Genomic DNA, 13388 nt, shown 5'->3' on the forward strand with positions numbered 1-13388 from the left:
CTGGAGAGGACTGAGTCAGAGAAGCATTTCCACTTGTGGTCTTTGCAAGTTGACCTGCAGAGTCACTGCTGCCCACTCAACTTCAGCCAAAGCAAATTGAAGCCCTGGGGGCTGTCTAAGAGGATTTATAATAAAATGGAAAATTCTTGGCATGCATTGTCAATTTCTTTGAAGATTAGAGGATAAATGCAGGGCTTTTGGGTATCCCCAGAGGCTATTTTATTTCAAAGTGATATAGGCCAATGTGAAAATTCTTTGTCTTTTAGTAGCAGAGGCCATTGCTCGATTTTAAACATCTTGCTGTTTGTTGGTTGTTGTTGTTTTTCTCTAGGGAAGCCAGACTTAATGGGATGGAAACACTCCTGAACTTAGTCTCAAAAAGTCCAAGGTTTGACTTTTAGCTCCGCTGGATTTACTGTATGTTGGGTAAGTTCATATTACTATGGGAATCTTGATTTCATTATCCAGAAAATGGGTTTAATAATTCTATTTTGCAGCACTTTTTATTACAGTTTATTTTTTAGTTCCTTATTATTTTTTGTAGAAATTTAAAGCAAAACCAAAATAGAGTATAATGAGCCCCATTTGCTCAACATCCAGCATCAACAATTACCTATATTTTGCTTAACTTCTTTCATCTCTATTCCAACACCATTGTTCCTCCCTGCTATTTATTTATTTAGTTAGTTAGTGTCGATGGACCTTTATTTTATTTCTTTATTTGTATGTGGTGCTGGAAATTGAACGCAGTGCCTCACACATACAAGGCAAGCATTCTACCGCTGAGCTACAACTCCAGCCCCCCTGCTTGCTGTTTTAAAACAGCTCCAAATACATATCATTTCACCTGCAAATATTTCGATATATATATCACTAATATATAAGATCTTCTAAAAGAATCTCATACTTCCACTATCACAGCTGGCAAAGTTTAAATGATTCCTTAGAACCAGCTATTTTTCAGTCAGTCTCAAAAATGTATCTATACGATTGATTTGTTTTAGGCAAGATCCAAGCACAGTTCATAGGTTGCATTTGGTCTGTGTCTCTTAGGACTCTTAATTCATGGCACTTTTTGGTTAAGATTGATGCATAAGGCCTCTCAGGTCAATGTATCCTCATGGAACTTCCACCTCACGATCTCATTTGGTCAATGGTGTTTGCTCAGATCCATTATTTCACAGAGGGCTGGAAGTGGTGGGTTTCCCTCAGTCCTTGTGAACTCATTAGAAACCTTTCCCTCAACAACTATCTGGCTACCATGAAATACAGTTAGTTCCTAGAGTAAAGACAAGACAGATGCTGGTTCCTTTCTCCTCCTGTTTTCCCCTCCCTCACTCCTTTTTTTCTCTCTTTTCTCCCCTCCTTCCCTCCTCCAGGTTGTAATATAGTGGTGTTTATTCCACTGAGTTGCAGCCTTAGTGAATTCCAAGGTGGGCAAGGAGGCTGCTGCTGGTGGGATTTCACCTGTCATCATAAACTTAGGGATTTAGGATTCTGATGTTTCCATCCAGCATGGTCATTTCTCCTCAGGATGGCTTTTGTGTCTTATTCAAGTAACGTTTTATCAAATTTTTGCTTGCTGGATGATGCACTATCTCAGACTTACTTGATGCATTTCTTGCCCTCAACCTGGATCAGCCAAGATGCTCGAGTTTCTTTTTAGCAATTTAAGACACACAAGGAGCAGAGGATGGCCACCAGGGTGCTAATTGCTACTGCTTCTAGGATTTTCAGTGAATAGAGGTAGAATGTATATTTTTTAAGGGAAAAAAATCATTGCTTTATACTCATAATTCTAGGTGACATTGTAAGATTTTTACTTAACATTTCTGGTTCTATGAGTTATTTTTTCTGTTATGACAAAAAAGAATCTTGACTCTTAAATGATATTAACTCATTTACTTATTGGCTTTTTTCTACAGTATGCACTGAAGCTTGCCTGAACACACACACACACACACACACACACACACACACACACACACACACTTTCAAAGTAGCAATACCAAACTTTCCACTAACATTATTATTGATGAATAGAGTTTAAGATTTTTTTTTAGTTTTTCTTTTTGTTCTTAGAACAAATAAAGCACACCAAAGATCATCACTGGTATGTATTTTTGAATCACTTGAAATAATTCTATGCCATCAACTTGATATGTAGATATAGTCATTTTATCATTTTGTTTTTATTTTGTATGATTGCCTTTTCTTTTTTAAATTCTGTTTTACAGTTATTTAAAATATTTATATGGCCCTATATCAAAAGTGTAAGAGATAAATTTTCCTTTTCCATTACCATTTCCCACCTTTTCACAGAAAGTAGGATCCTAAATATTCCTTTCAGTACAATACCTTTAATTGGACAACATATCCTAGAGGTAACTGCACGATAAATTAGATTAATTTAACCAATCAATCTCTGTGGGCATTTGGGTCTTTTTTAAATCCAGTCATTCACTATTACAAATTATAAATACACTTTATAAACTATATATAAAGATATATGCAAAGACAACATGGTTTTGCTATAATTCTATTGTTAATTCTACAGAAATTCCTTAAGCACCAACAACAGGCTAGAAAATAAAGATGAATAACACATGTCCCCTATTCTTGATTAATAATAATTCTAAGATGATGCTAAAGAAAAAGAAATTTCATATTTTCCTCTTTCAGATTTTTTTTCAAAAATTTTAATTATGTTTGCTTTGGATGATATTTCTTCCATATTCAATTTTAATGGATATCTACAGATTCTAAGGACTCACCATCTTTGCCAACTTTTTTAAAAACATTTTTTATTAGTCGCTCAAAACATTACAATGATCTTGACATTTCATACATTTGATTCAAATGGGGTATGAATTCTTATTTTTCCACATGTACAGATTGCATTGCCTACTTTTGACTACAGTGAACTCCTCCTATGAGAATCATATGACCATATAATTGGGAAAGTATGTTTTTCTCAGCTCATTTATGTTTTCTTAAAGCCAGAATTCACAATGACAACAATAACAGTGACCACAGAAGTTCCCCCAAAGAAAAAGATGGAGGATTCTGCCTTGTATGAATCTACGTCAGCTCACATTATTGAAGAGACTGAATATGTGAAAAAGGTATTTGGGTGCTGGCAGTCACCTGCGCATGATTTTTTTTTAGGATAAATTCTAGTATGGTTGGTGGGCTTGGTTTTTCCCTTTCCATGGAAAGTATAAAAGAAACAGATCTAGCCTGGCAAAGGACAGTCTTGGCAGCTGAAATGTGAACACACGGTTAGTGATTTCTCTTGAGGATATGAACCTGATCCGACACTTGGAGTAAAATGATTTTCTTTCCCCAGTAAAATTGAGTGATGGGCCAGGAGGATTCAGAACACCTATCAGCACTTAATTTGCCCCATGCTGTTCTCTGCTGGATTTCCTACTGTTTTATAACCTTTCCCAGTGGTTTCATGAGTGCTGGTACTGTGTTCCCAAGTAGATGTTTATGTTTCCCGCTGAGTGTCTTTCTCTTTACCTGGCTCCTCTTCACACTTCAGGGCAGCTACTGCTAATGACTACACATCATTAAAAATGTGAGGTCTTACAGGAATCCAAGATGATGAGGGCTAACGAAACAGATATTTATATTAATCATTTCTTAGAACAGATGGATAAACTCTGATATGGATAGTTCATAACTTGTTTAGATCAACTAATTAAATTATCTTTGAGTATCTTGCCATTTCATAGGTCATCACGACATGGGGCTCATATTTCATACATAAATTTATATGAATTCCTTTTTTGTGATTATTCTGTAGTAATTACTTAATAGCAATTATTTTGTAGTAATTACTGGGTAGTAATTATTTTGTAGTAATGACTGAATAGTAATTATTTTGTAGTGATTACTAATTTAGTAATTGTTTTATAGTAATTACTAAACAGTAAATTAGTACTAAATTACTATATAGATAAAATAGAACCAAATAGATAGTATTAAGTGCTAATTACTGAATAAGTATTTTGTAGTATAATATTAATTTAGCTTCTCAGGTTCTTAGTTTGTCTGAAAAAGATATTTAAGGGCCAAATGTTTATTTTCAGCAATCTAAATCATTTCAGCCTAAATTCAAGTTAAGGTGATGGCCACTGTATAAATCTGACATCAGCATATGTATGTTACTTTCTAGAAAAATCAGGTATTCTATAGCTTGCATAGATTTTTTTTAAGAGTTTTTGGCATTAAATGCATTTGCAAAAAATATATTTTCTTTTCTCCCTCTAGATTCGAACTACTCTGGAAAAGATCAGAAGTCAAATGTTTAAAGATGAAGTAAGACATAACAGTAGGAATCACAAACTAGAGGCAAAGGTAATGAATTTATCAAAATTTACTACTTGCATTCTTTCAGAAGATTAGCAAAAAGCCATATTGACCTTATTTAAGTAAATTTTCTGGTAATTATTTTTCTTTGAAGCTTTGGAGGAGGAGCAATAAATATTTCATGTGTATCTAAAGATGTTAATGGCCAAATGTGTGGAATCTTTGCCCACACATGTCATTAATCAGCTCACATTGGAATAGCCAGGCCTTGTTGGAATATTTTAATGGGAGCTAACTTACCTGATTTTCATGGAAAGATGTTGGCACAGGAAAGAAACTTAGCAGCATTTCCCAATGACAGACTAAGATATAAGTTTATGGGCTCACCTGGGCTGTATCAGTAGACACATGGTTGAAGATGTTAGGGTTAGCAAGGATCTTAGAAGTCAACACCTTCCATTAAGGACCAACTTAATGTGCCTAAGGTGGAACAATTTGCACTTAGCTTTATCTGAATTGTGCCAGGCTAACCACATCTAAGCCAGTGTACCTCATCACTGTCACCTGTTATACAAAATGGCCACAGAGTACACCATCAGAACAGAGGGTGTGATGTGTAAATATAAACCCCTTCCTCATCCTCAGCCTTCTAAGCTGATACAGTTAGCCCCAATTATTTTCTTAAATCAAGGGCTCTGAAAGTGGGGCCTGGGGGAATGTATGTTCGGGGATGATGGGGAATATCAAAATCAGTTTTGGCCACGTTGAGTTGGCTGGTCTTCAAGGAGTAAGACAGCTGGACACATGATTCTGCAGTTGAGGGTAGCAGTCTGGGCTCTAGGTCCAGGTTACAGGGTAGAGATTTGGGGCACTATTTGTGATACTTAAAGTTCTAAAACTGGAAGAGATTCCCAGGCAAGTGAGGAAACGATTTCAGAAAGTTGGAGGGATCGCTCTGTCTATTGTTGTCTAGGCTCAAGGAAATTGAGGACTGCCCATTGTAAATAGCAACATGGAGTTGTTGGTGGTTTGTTGGAAGTAGCTTCTTATGATATGACGTGCTGCCATGTCAAATGCACAAGCTGAGTAGACCCACTGAGTACCAAGATATCAGCTACCTGGCCCTGCAGGGATTGCTCGATTATAGTGCCGGGTCCTGCTGCTCAGATGTGGCTCAGTCTCAGTGGCAGTGGCGTCACCAGGAGCTTTTTATATCTGCAGCCAACACCCCAGGCTTCCTGAATTGGGACCTGCATCTTTAACCAGATCCCGCACCAAGTCATTCTTCTCAAACATTAAAGTTTGAAAAACACTGATCTGTGTCCTTTGCAGCCATCATTTAATGCCAATAATCTACCTTCCACAGCAGTTTTCTGTCAAATATTCAATAACAAATTTAAAAACAAAATGATTTCTACTCTGTATATGGACAGTGAGAGAACACACTAGGGTCGGGACCATAAGAGGCAAATCTGGCAGAGTTGTGGTGAGGGATAGTATTATCTTTCTGCACTGTATTCTTTTTGGGTTTTAGTTTTGCAAAAGCAGTCAGCATATGTAGTGGAAAGAAGAAAGGCTTAGTTGCGAAGCAAACTTACATTCTAGTTCTGGTTGTGGTAGTTATTTTATGCATAACTCTTGTTAAACTTTCATCTTCAATTTCCTCATATGTATGAAGATCATAGTGTCTCCTATCATTTTGAGTACTTCAGACAATGACAATGGAGTACACAGAAAACATAAAAAAGATGACCTGGCACATAGTAGGTGCTTAGCAAATTGAGTATTTGTATAATATTTTTTTTTTCCATCTGCCTTGAAATAAGTTTAAAGAGAGCACAGGATGGATATCAAGAAGTTGTACTGGGAGTTCTCTCACTTGCTATGTAAACTTGGGTTCTGGTCCTTGGTTTTTGGAAAATTGATGTGCTAAGTTGGAAGTTTACTATTTTCTTTCCACCTCCAGATGTTTAAGAATCCAGATGGTATTTATGCTCCAAGTGTAGTTTCAGTGAGCTACAGTTACATAGAATTATAATGGCAGTGGTACTCCATTTTGATATCCCTGACTGGAAATTTAATATGAGATATAAGTTAATTACAATGAAACATTGTTGAACATTGAATATTATGTATCATACCTATTAGGTCCAATTATATTAGTGTGTAATGCAGTGCAGCCAAAATATATTTATGCCATGACTTAGATAAGAAATTGGTCTGTGGATATTCTTCATCTCCTAAGATGCATTTAACAGTATATTTGAAACTATAAGAGATATAAAAGGAAAAAGACATGTAGTTCTACCTCATTTATTATAAGAATCTGTTCAAACTTGAGCAAATGTAGAGACTAGCCTAATGTGGTAGCACACACCTAAAATCAATCCCAGCAACTTGGGATGCTGCGATAGGAGCGTCACAAATTTGAACTCAGCCTCAGCAACTCAGTGAGGCCCTCAGCAACTAAGTGAGACACAGTCTCAAGATAAAAAATAAAAACGACTGAGAATGTGGCTCAGTGGCAAAGTGCCCCTGGGTTCAATCTCCTGTACAAAAAGCAAAATAAAAAAATTTTTATTTTTAATACATAAATAAATAAAGTAGAGGCCAGCTGGTTTGGTCTGTGTAATGCTGAATGATAACTATTGTTGTCAGAGTTCATGAGGAAAGGAGTGGCCAGCTCAGTGATTCCATGTTGTCCATTTCAGCCCTGTGGAAACGTTCAAAATGGCTCCGACTCTGAAGTGGACCCCTCTTGTTGCAGCTTGGATTTGCTCATGGAAAAACTGAGAGGAAAAGACCTGCAGCTCTTAGAAGTGAACAAGGAGAATGAAGTATTGAAAATCAAGGTCTGATGATTAGGGGAAATTTCTAATCTCACATTTTGAGCCTTGGAGCTGACAGGTGGTCAGCATCTGTTGTTTTGTGCAAGCTGAGTGATATCCACACACATCCACAGGCCCACACGGGTGCTCACATGCGTACAGCATTTCTCTATTTCACAAATTAGGTCTCAACTTGGTTTACTGTTATTAGTGAAGAAATCTTACAGAAGTTCAATGGGTATAAAGTTTCAGTTATGAAAGTTGAGTAAGTCCTAAAGGCTTGCTTTAGAGATTGAGCTTATAGTTAACAATGCTGTACTGTGCACTTCCAAATTCAAGAGGCTAAGTCTCAAGCTAAGTTTCTTTCCACAATAAATTTTAAAAAGCATTTGCATATTTAATAAACATTAATTATAGCATTCATAGATGTCTCACTATTGGTTTCACTGATCCTTTATTGAATGCTTTATGTTTTCTTTGAGGGGTCTTATTTTCTATTCAATCCTGCAGTGAATATCTTAGTAGATAATCTTTGCAGCCATCTTTATTTCCCTATTTAAAGCTTTGAAAGATTCACAATCCTTAAATTTTTGTTGCCCACATACTTCAAGCTTGTCCCACTTCTATTTCGGGAAGCTACCATGCATGCACCTAAAGCTCTGTTTCGGCGTGGCCAGGACAGATATGTCTCCATGCACTGACCCACTAAACAAGGGGTTTCTTCTTTTATGTTTTCCTTTATCAAATAACAGTGTCTTTTCTCCCATCCATTGTCTATGGGGCTGCAAATGTTATAGTCAAAGTCTCTGTTTTTAATTGCCCATCAAAATGTTCTGCCTCTAACCCTTTTAACTGGAAATGTCAAAACATGCAGCATGACCTTTTTCCCTAGCTGGAAGCCTCCAGAGAAGCAGGAGCAGCAGTTCTGAGAAATGTGGCCCAGAAATTATTTGAAAACTACCAAGCACAGTCTGAAGACGTGAGAAAGAAGCATGAGGACAGTCAACAATTACTCCAGGTACCAACTATCAGCTGGTCCATGGGAGCCAGTCTAGTCCCTCTTTCTGGAGGAGTTAGATGTGGAACAAGCCAGAGCCGGTGATGTGGCAAGGGCAGAGACGAGGCAGAAGAGCTGCCTTTTGTGCCGATTGCCCCAGTCCTGCTGAGCCCACACCAGATGTGGCCGAGCTGCTGTGTTGCCTGTCATTCTTGCCCAGAGCCCCCTGCACAGCACACGGGGAGGAGGCAGGGCATCCTGTTAGGAGATCGGGGCTGGCCTGTGCCTCTTCTGACTCCACCTTTGACTAACAAGATGGTCCAGACAGAGTCATTTCCTTTTCTCTGGACTTGGGTTTCGGGCCAGATAAATGGATTAAAGATCATTTGGGTCTTAGAATACATTATTCTGATTAGGGAAAAAACAAACATAAGTTGTGTGTGCGTACAAATATACTTAAAGATATAAAAATAAATGTGCACACATGCAAACTCACGCACAGTTTTTTGTTTGCTTTTATTTTAAATCAGAGTTACGTGTGCTAGGACTGATAAACGTCTGAAATTTATGTTCTAGGATTGGAGGAGAGAACATGTGTGTGTGTGTGTGTGTGTGTGTGTACTGAAACTCAGAATATAAAACACAGGATGAGGTGCCTGGGTCTCTGCCTGCTCTGGCCTTAGGTATAAGGTCCCCTTGGGAGCACAGTAGGAAATCTACTGCTTAGGTCATGCTCCTCCTGCTTCGGGCTATGATGCTGACAGCTACAAACTCGCCTGTGTGCAGGGTCGGGTGAAGAATATAAGCAAATGACATGGCCTGGCTGGCTTGTGCCCCTGCGAGGGGTCCACTGGAGCAGTGGGACCTGCAGACAGGTCATGCATGTCCCTGTGATGGGACATCGGCCTTACCCCAAGCAGCCCGGCAGGAATGCCCACCTGGATTTTTTAAGGGCAGACAAATGCTTTTATTTTTACTGAGAAATCTCAAGTTCTGCAACAGATATCTATGTTCATGTCAGGTAGAGGTCAAGTTGAAACACTCCCAAGGGTGGCCTATGGGAGGCCAAGCAGAGACTTCTCTTCTGTGGTCTTTCCCCTCCTGCAGCACGCCTGGGAAAAACCCCAGACACGTTGGGGATAATTATTCTGCTTCTATGACACTTCCTGATTTAAACAGAAACACTTTCAATTGAACATATAAGCTTTTATTTTTATTCTAGATAATGTTTGTTGAGAAACAGTTAAATATTTTGCTTTTCTTAAATCAGCATGTGTCTTTCTCATACCATTTTGGGAGATGGGCTTTATGGTAACAAATGTCAACATTCTAGGGATCATATTTATATATTATTGTTCTCTACTGATTTAGTATTGCATTCATCAGGATTATTTCAAAGAAAACACTGAGATCAAAAGAATAATTCTAAACAAGTGTGAGCTATTCATTTCTGTGGCTAGTTAGAAAATTCTAGAGGGACATGTTATGTGTATGGTTTAATAAAAACAATCTGGTAACTATTTTTCTGACCAAAGGTTAATAAGCTTGAAAAAGAACAGAAATTGAAACAACATGTTGAAAATCTGAATCAAGTCACTGAAAAACTTGAAGAGAAACATAGTCAGATCACAGAATTGGAGAACCTTCTAGAGAGAATGGAAAAGGTAAGTCCCTGAAGAATGAAAGGGATTTCTTCCTGACAGGACTCGGGGGGAAATGAAAGACAATAACACTGAAAAAATAGGATATTAAGTTAAATAAAATAATATAATGTGAAATGAAATTTCCTCCTATGATACCTGATCTTAGGAAGTGCTCAATAATGGTAGCTTCTTCTCTTTAACACTTAATATGATCTGTGGTATAGCTATGGATTTACTTTAGCAAATAATGTAGTGATACCATTGTCACTTTCTCTTTCTAGCAAATGCACATCTTAGAATGGGAAACCAGGTCAGGCTGTGAATGGAAATAATGGAAATACCACAGAATCTACCTCTTGGAATAATAATGTGGCAGATGCTACCCCTCATGGCCTTTTGTGTGTGTTAGAGAGAGCAGTCTTCATTTCTGGCCACTCTTGACCCCTCTGAGTACATAAAAACTAATATTTACACCAGGAGAAAGAGAGTTCACAGTAAGAAAATCTATTCTTTGGAAATCAGAACTTTCCAAAGATGGATTTGGAAAAGAGTAATAATAGAAGAAAAATTGGGAAACGGTTCATGCAGTGTTACTTTAAGTGGCTGGCACTCCAAATCCATACAAAAGATAAACACATAAATTTAATTATTCATGCCTTAGAATTTAGAATTCAAACAAAACAAGGAATTTTAACTTTTAATAGCAAAACAAACAAGAAATTGGCATTTCTGAAACTGTATTCAGTGTAGATAAGAACATAGGTTTGGCTTCTAGGAAATTCCACCTGATGTGTTTTATATTTATTGTTTTAATCTCCTGATTTACTTCTGCTCTTCTCAACCTCAATATGTTTTACAAGTCTTCTTTGTTATGGCATTTTAAAAAATGTCACTTCAAAAACGTCACATTTCAATGGTATTCAGATTTCTTACCGAAGGAACTTTGATTAGTTTTAAAATGTTTTCCAAAAATGTAAGGTTTGTGATACTGAATTTAGTTGCATTTATAATCTTAATGAAGGTCCTAAGAGAAAATGGCAAAAACTAAATAAGCCTAAACTTAATGTTATATAATAACAACTCACAGCTACACTCCTATTAGGTATTGGGTGCTATTCTTCAGTAGAATCATTGGACTAGAATGTCCTTAAGCAGTTGGTGTATGCAGGCAGGCCAGTTTATAATTACACTCTTTTGGAAAAGCTGCAATATTTGGTTTGGTACTTGCTAGTGTTAGAATACTCCATTTGATAATAAATCATTTAGAAACTAAGCACAATGAATGTTTGCATTGAGAAAAGGAAAACAGTTCTGGAAAGCACATAGGGTTGTCTAACCAAACAACTCGATCAACCAGTTTGGAATGTAACCTTCAACTTGCAATCATCCTATCTCAAATCCAGTAAACACCAGGTCAGATTAGTGGCCACTGGTTAGTGCCTGAAAATTAACAAAAGGACAGTGGAAGATAATTTCTGTTTTCTAACAACCCCAGGAATTCCAGACCATATGTGAGTTATTATACTAGGTATCAAAGTTCTGGGATGTATTTAATCAACCATTTATTCAGTAGATTTGAGCACCTACCATGTGCTATGCAGAGCTGGGGTGAATGAGCTTGTGAATGAATGGACACAGTCACTGTTTGTGGAGATTACAGTGTGTGGAACTGGACTGTGTGGGGCTTCAGAACCTTCCACATCTTCTGCCTCTAATTCTCCTAAGGATCTTTTGGGGGAGGCTAAAACCCCTGTTGAATGTAGGGGGACACATTCAAGATTAAGGGTCGGTGGCTCAGATACTGGCAGGGCATTTTTTGGAGGCAATGGCTTAGCTTGCCATTAATGTTGACCCATAACTGTTCTCTGCCTATAGAAGACAGAGTAATAGACTGGATGCCCATGGCTAAGCTAGGCCATGTGGTAACCTTCTAGAATGCCAAAGTTCAGTGGTTTCTGGGGTAAAGCCTCTGGGGAACCTCTGTGAGGTTGAGCTGAGTGGAGATGGAGGGGAGGAGCATGGAGTGTTTTTTTAACATATTTAATTTAAAGATATTTTATATTTGTAAACAAACAAATAAAACTATTAAAAGAATTAAAACTTGGCACCATCTTGGTTTAAGGAGATAATGAGAAGACAGGCTTGGAGGAAGTTTCTCAGATAGGGAGTGTGTCCTAAACCTTTTGTATTAATAGGGAAAAGATCCTAGTTCCAAAAGAAAACAAAAATGAAAAAATGCTCATTCTCAGAAAGGGTGATAAATACCGCCCTAGTAGCGGGTACCCCTAGAGAAGAATTCATTTGCTACTCACTTGAACAAGGTCCTGCTCCAGTAAATAGCCATTAGTGCTATGAGGTCTGGTAATGAACACATTACTTAAAACCTCCACCATCTGTCCCACTTTAATCAGGAATGCAGTGAGAATCTATTCCGCACACACAGTGATAAGCTAGCGAAAACGCCCAATAAGAGCATTTTCATATGGCACATTCTCCTTTTGCTAACAGTGCAATTCTGTTGAATCATGTTTGATTCTTAGTGTCATTGATTTAGCTCCATTAGAATTTTAGAGCTCAAAGACACTTCTGAGACCACCTAGTTTCTCATCATCATTTTATAAACCAGGAGAGTGGGGGCCAAGGAAGTATTCTGTAATCCTCCAGGGCTTCAAGTTCACAGCCCTTCCCATTATGTCGCTCTCTTTTCTTATGCTAGATAAAATGACATTCTGGGTCCCTACATCAGTTAGATGGGAAAATTTGGTAATGACTCTAATTGGTGTCCACTCCTCTCCTATTGATACTGCCTCCTAGCGGGGCGGCTTTGGGAACAGCAGGTACCCATGGTGTGATGCTATTCACACCATGAAACCACGGTCAGAGAAGTGTTAGCTGGTAACCTGTGACCTTCTGTGCTGCCCAAGAGGGTGTGTGAGGAGCCCAAGCCGGATGCTAGAACCCTGGCCTGGCTTGGAGGTTTTCTTCAGTTGTCTGTGGACTCTTTGAACTCTGACTGTGAAAAGCTGTTAATCAAGACGAAGTCCATCGGGAAGAACGATTGTGAAACACCATTCCTCCACCCTGGAAATTTAAGATACATGATCTTTGATGAGTTTTATTGGTCATCCAAACGTCATCATTAGATTGCAAGGCTCAGAAATAATTTGAACATAACTATGGCTACTCTGAAACAATTTCTGTGGATCAAGAATTCCACAAGAGAAATTTGAATAAATTAGCATAATTTAAAAAAAATCTCAGAACACATAGAATATGAAGTAATTCGTACTCTCAAATTTATTATATACTGAGGTCCAGCTCCATGCCAAGGGAGCAGGTAGGCCTCTCACATACATTATCTCTAATCATCCCAACGTTTCAGTTTAGGGATTATTATCCTCATTTTAGGGATGTTCATAAATTTTAAAATGTGACTCACACAAATATAGAATGAATACATGTCGAATGTTTTATTCAACTCATTAACTAATGAGGGAACCAGTAAGATGGTAAAGCTGATTTAAATAAAGTATTTTGAGAAACTGGCTACTTACGTAGGCATTTTGTGAGAAGGAAAGGAGTATAGAATTAGGTTTTTAGGTT

At 37.8% G+C, this 13388-nt stretch overlaps 1 protein-coding gene across 2 annotated transcripts in view; it reads left to right on the forward strand.

The window, feature by feature from the left end:
• The first annotated feature begins 337 nt into the window (after positions 1-337).
• The window catches only part of Ccdc68 (coiled-coil domain containing 68), a 30615-nt gene continuing 17564 nt past the window's right edge, over positions 338-13388 (forward strand). The window contains exons 1-6 of one of the 2 annotated variants that reach the window (XM_027948953.2): positions 338-426; positions 3004-3125; positions 4279-4365; positions 7029-7169; positions 8038-8163; positions 9678-9806. In XM_027948953.2, the coding sequence (XP_027804754.2) occupies positions 420-426; positions 3004-3125; positions 4279-4365; positions 7029-7169; positions 8038-8163; positions 9678-9806 (612 nt within the window). In that variant the 5' untranslated portion in view covers positions 338-419. Of the gene's footprint in view, positions 427-2999; positions 3126-4278; positions 4366-7028; positions 7170-8037; positions 8164-9677; positions 9807-13388 lie in introns of both variants that reach the window. The other variant, XM_071602591.1, reaches the window with a different exon arrangement.

This window comes from Marmota flaviventris, chromosome 16 (assembly GCF_047511675.1).
Source record: "Marmota flaviventris isolate mMarFla1 chromosome 16, mMarFla1.hap1, whole genome shotgun sequence".
Classification (NCBI taxonomy): Eukaryota; Metazoa; Chordata; class Mammalia; order Rodentia; family Sciuridae; genus Marmota; species Marmota flaviventris.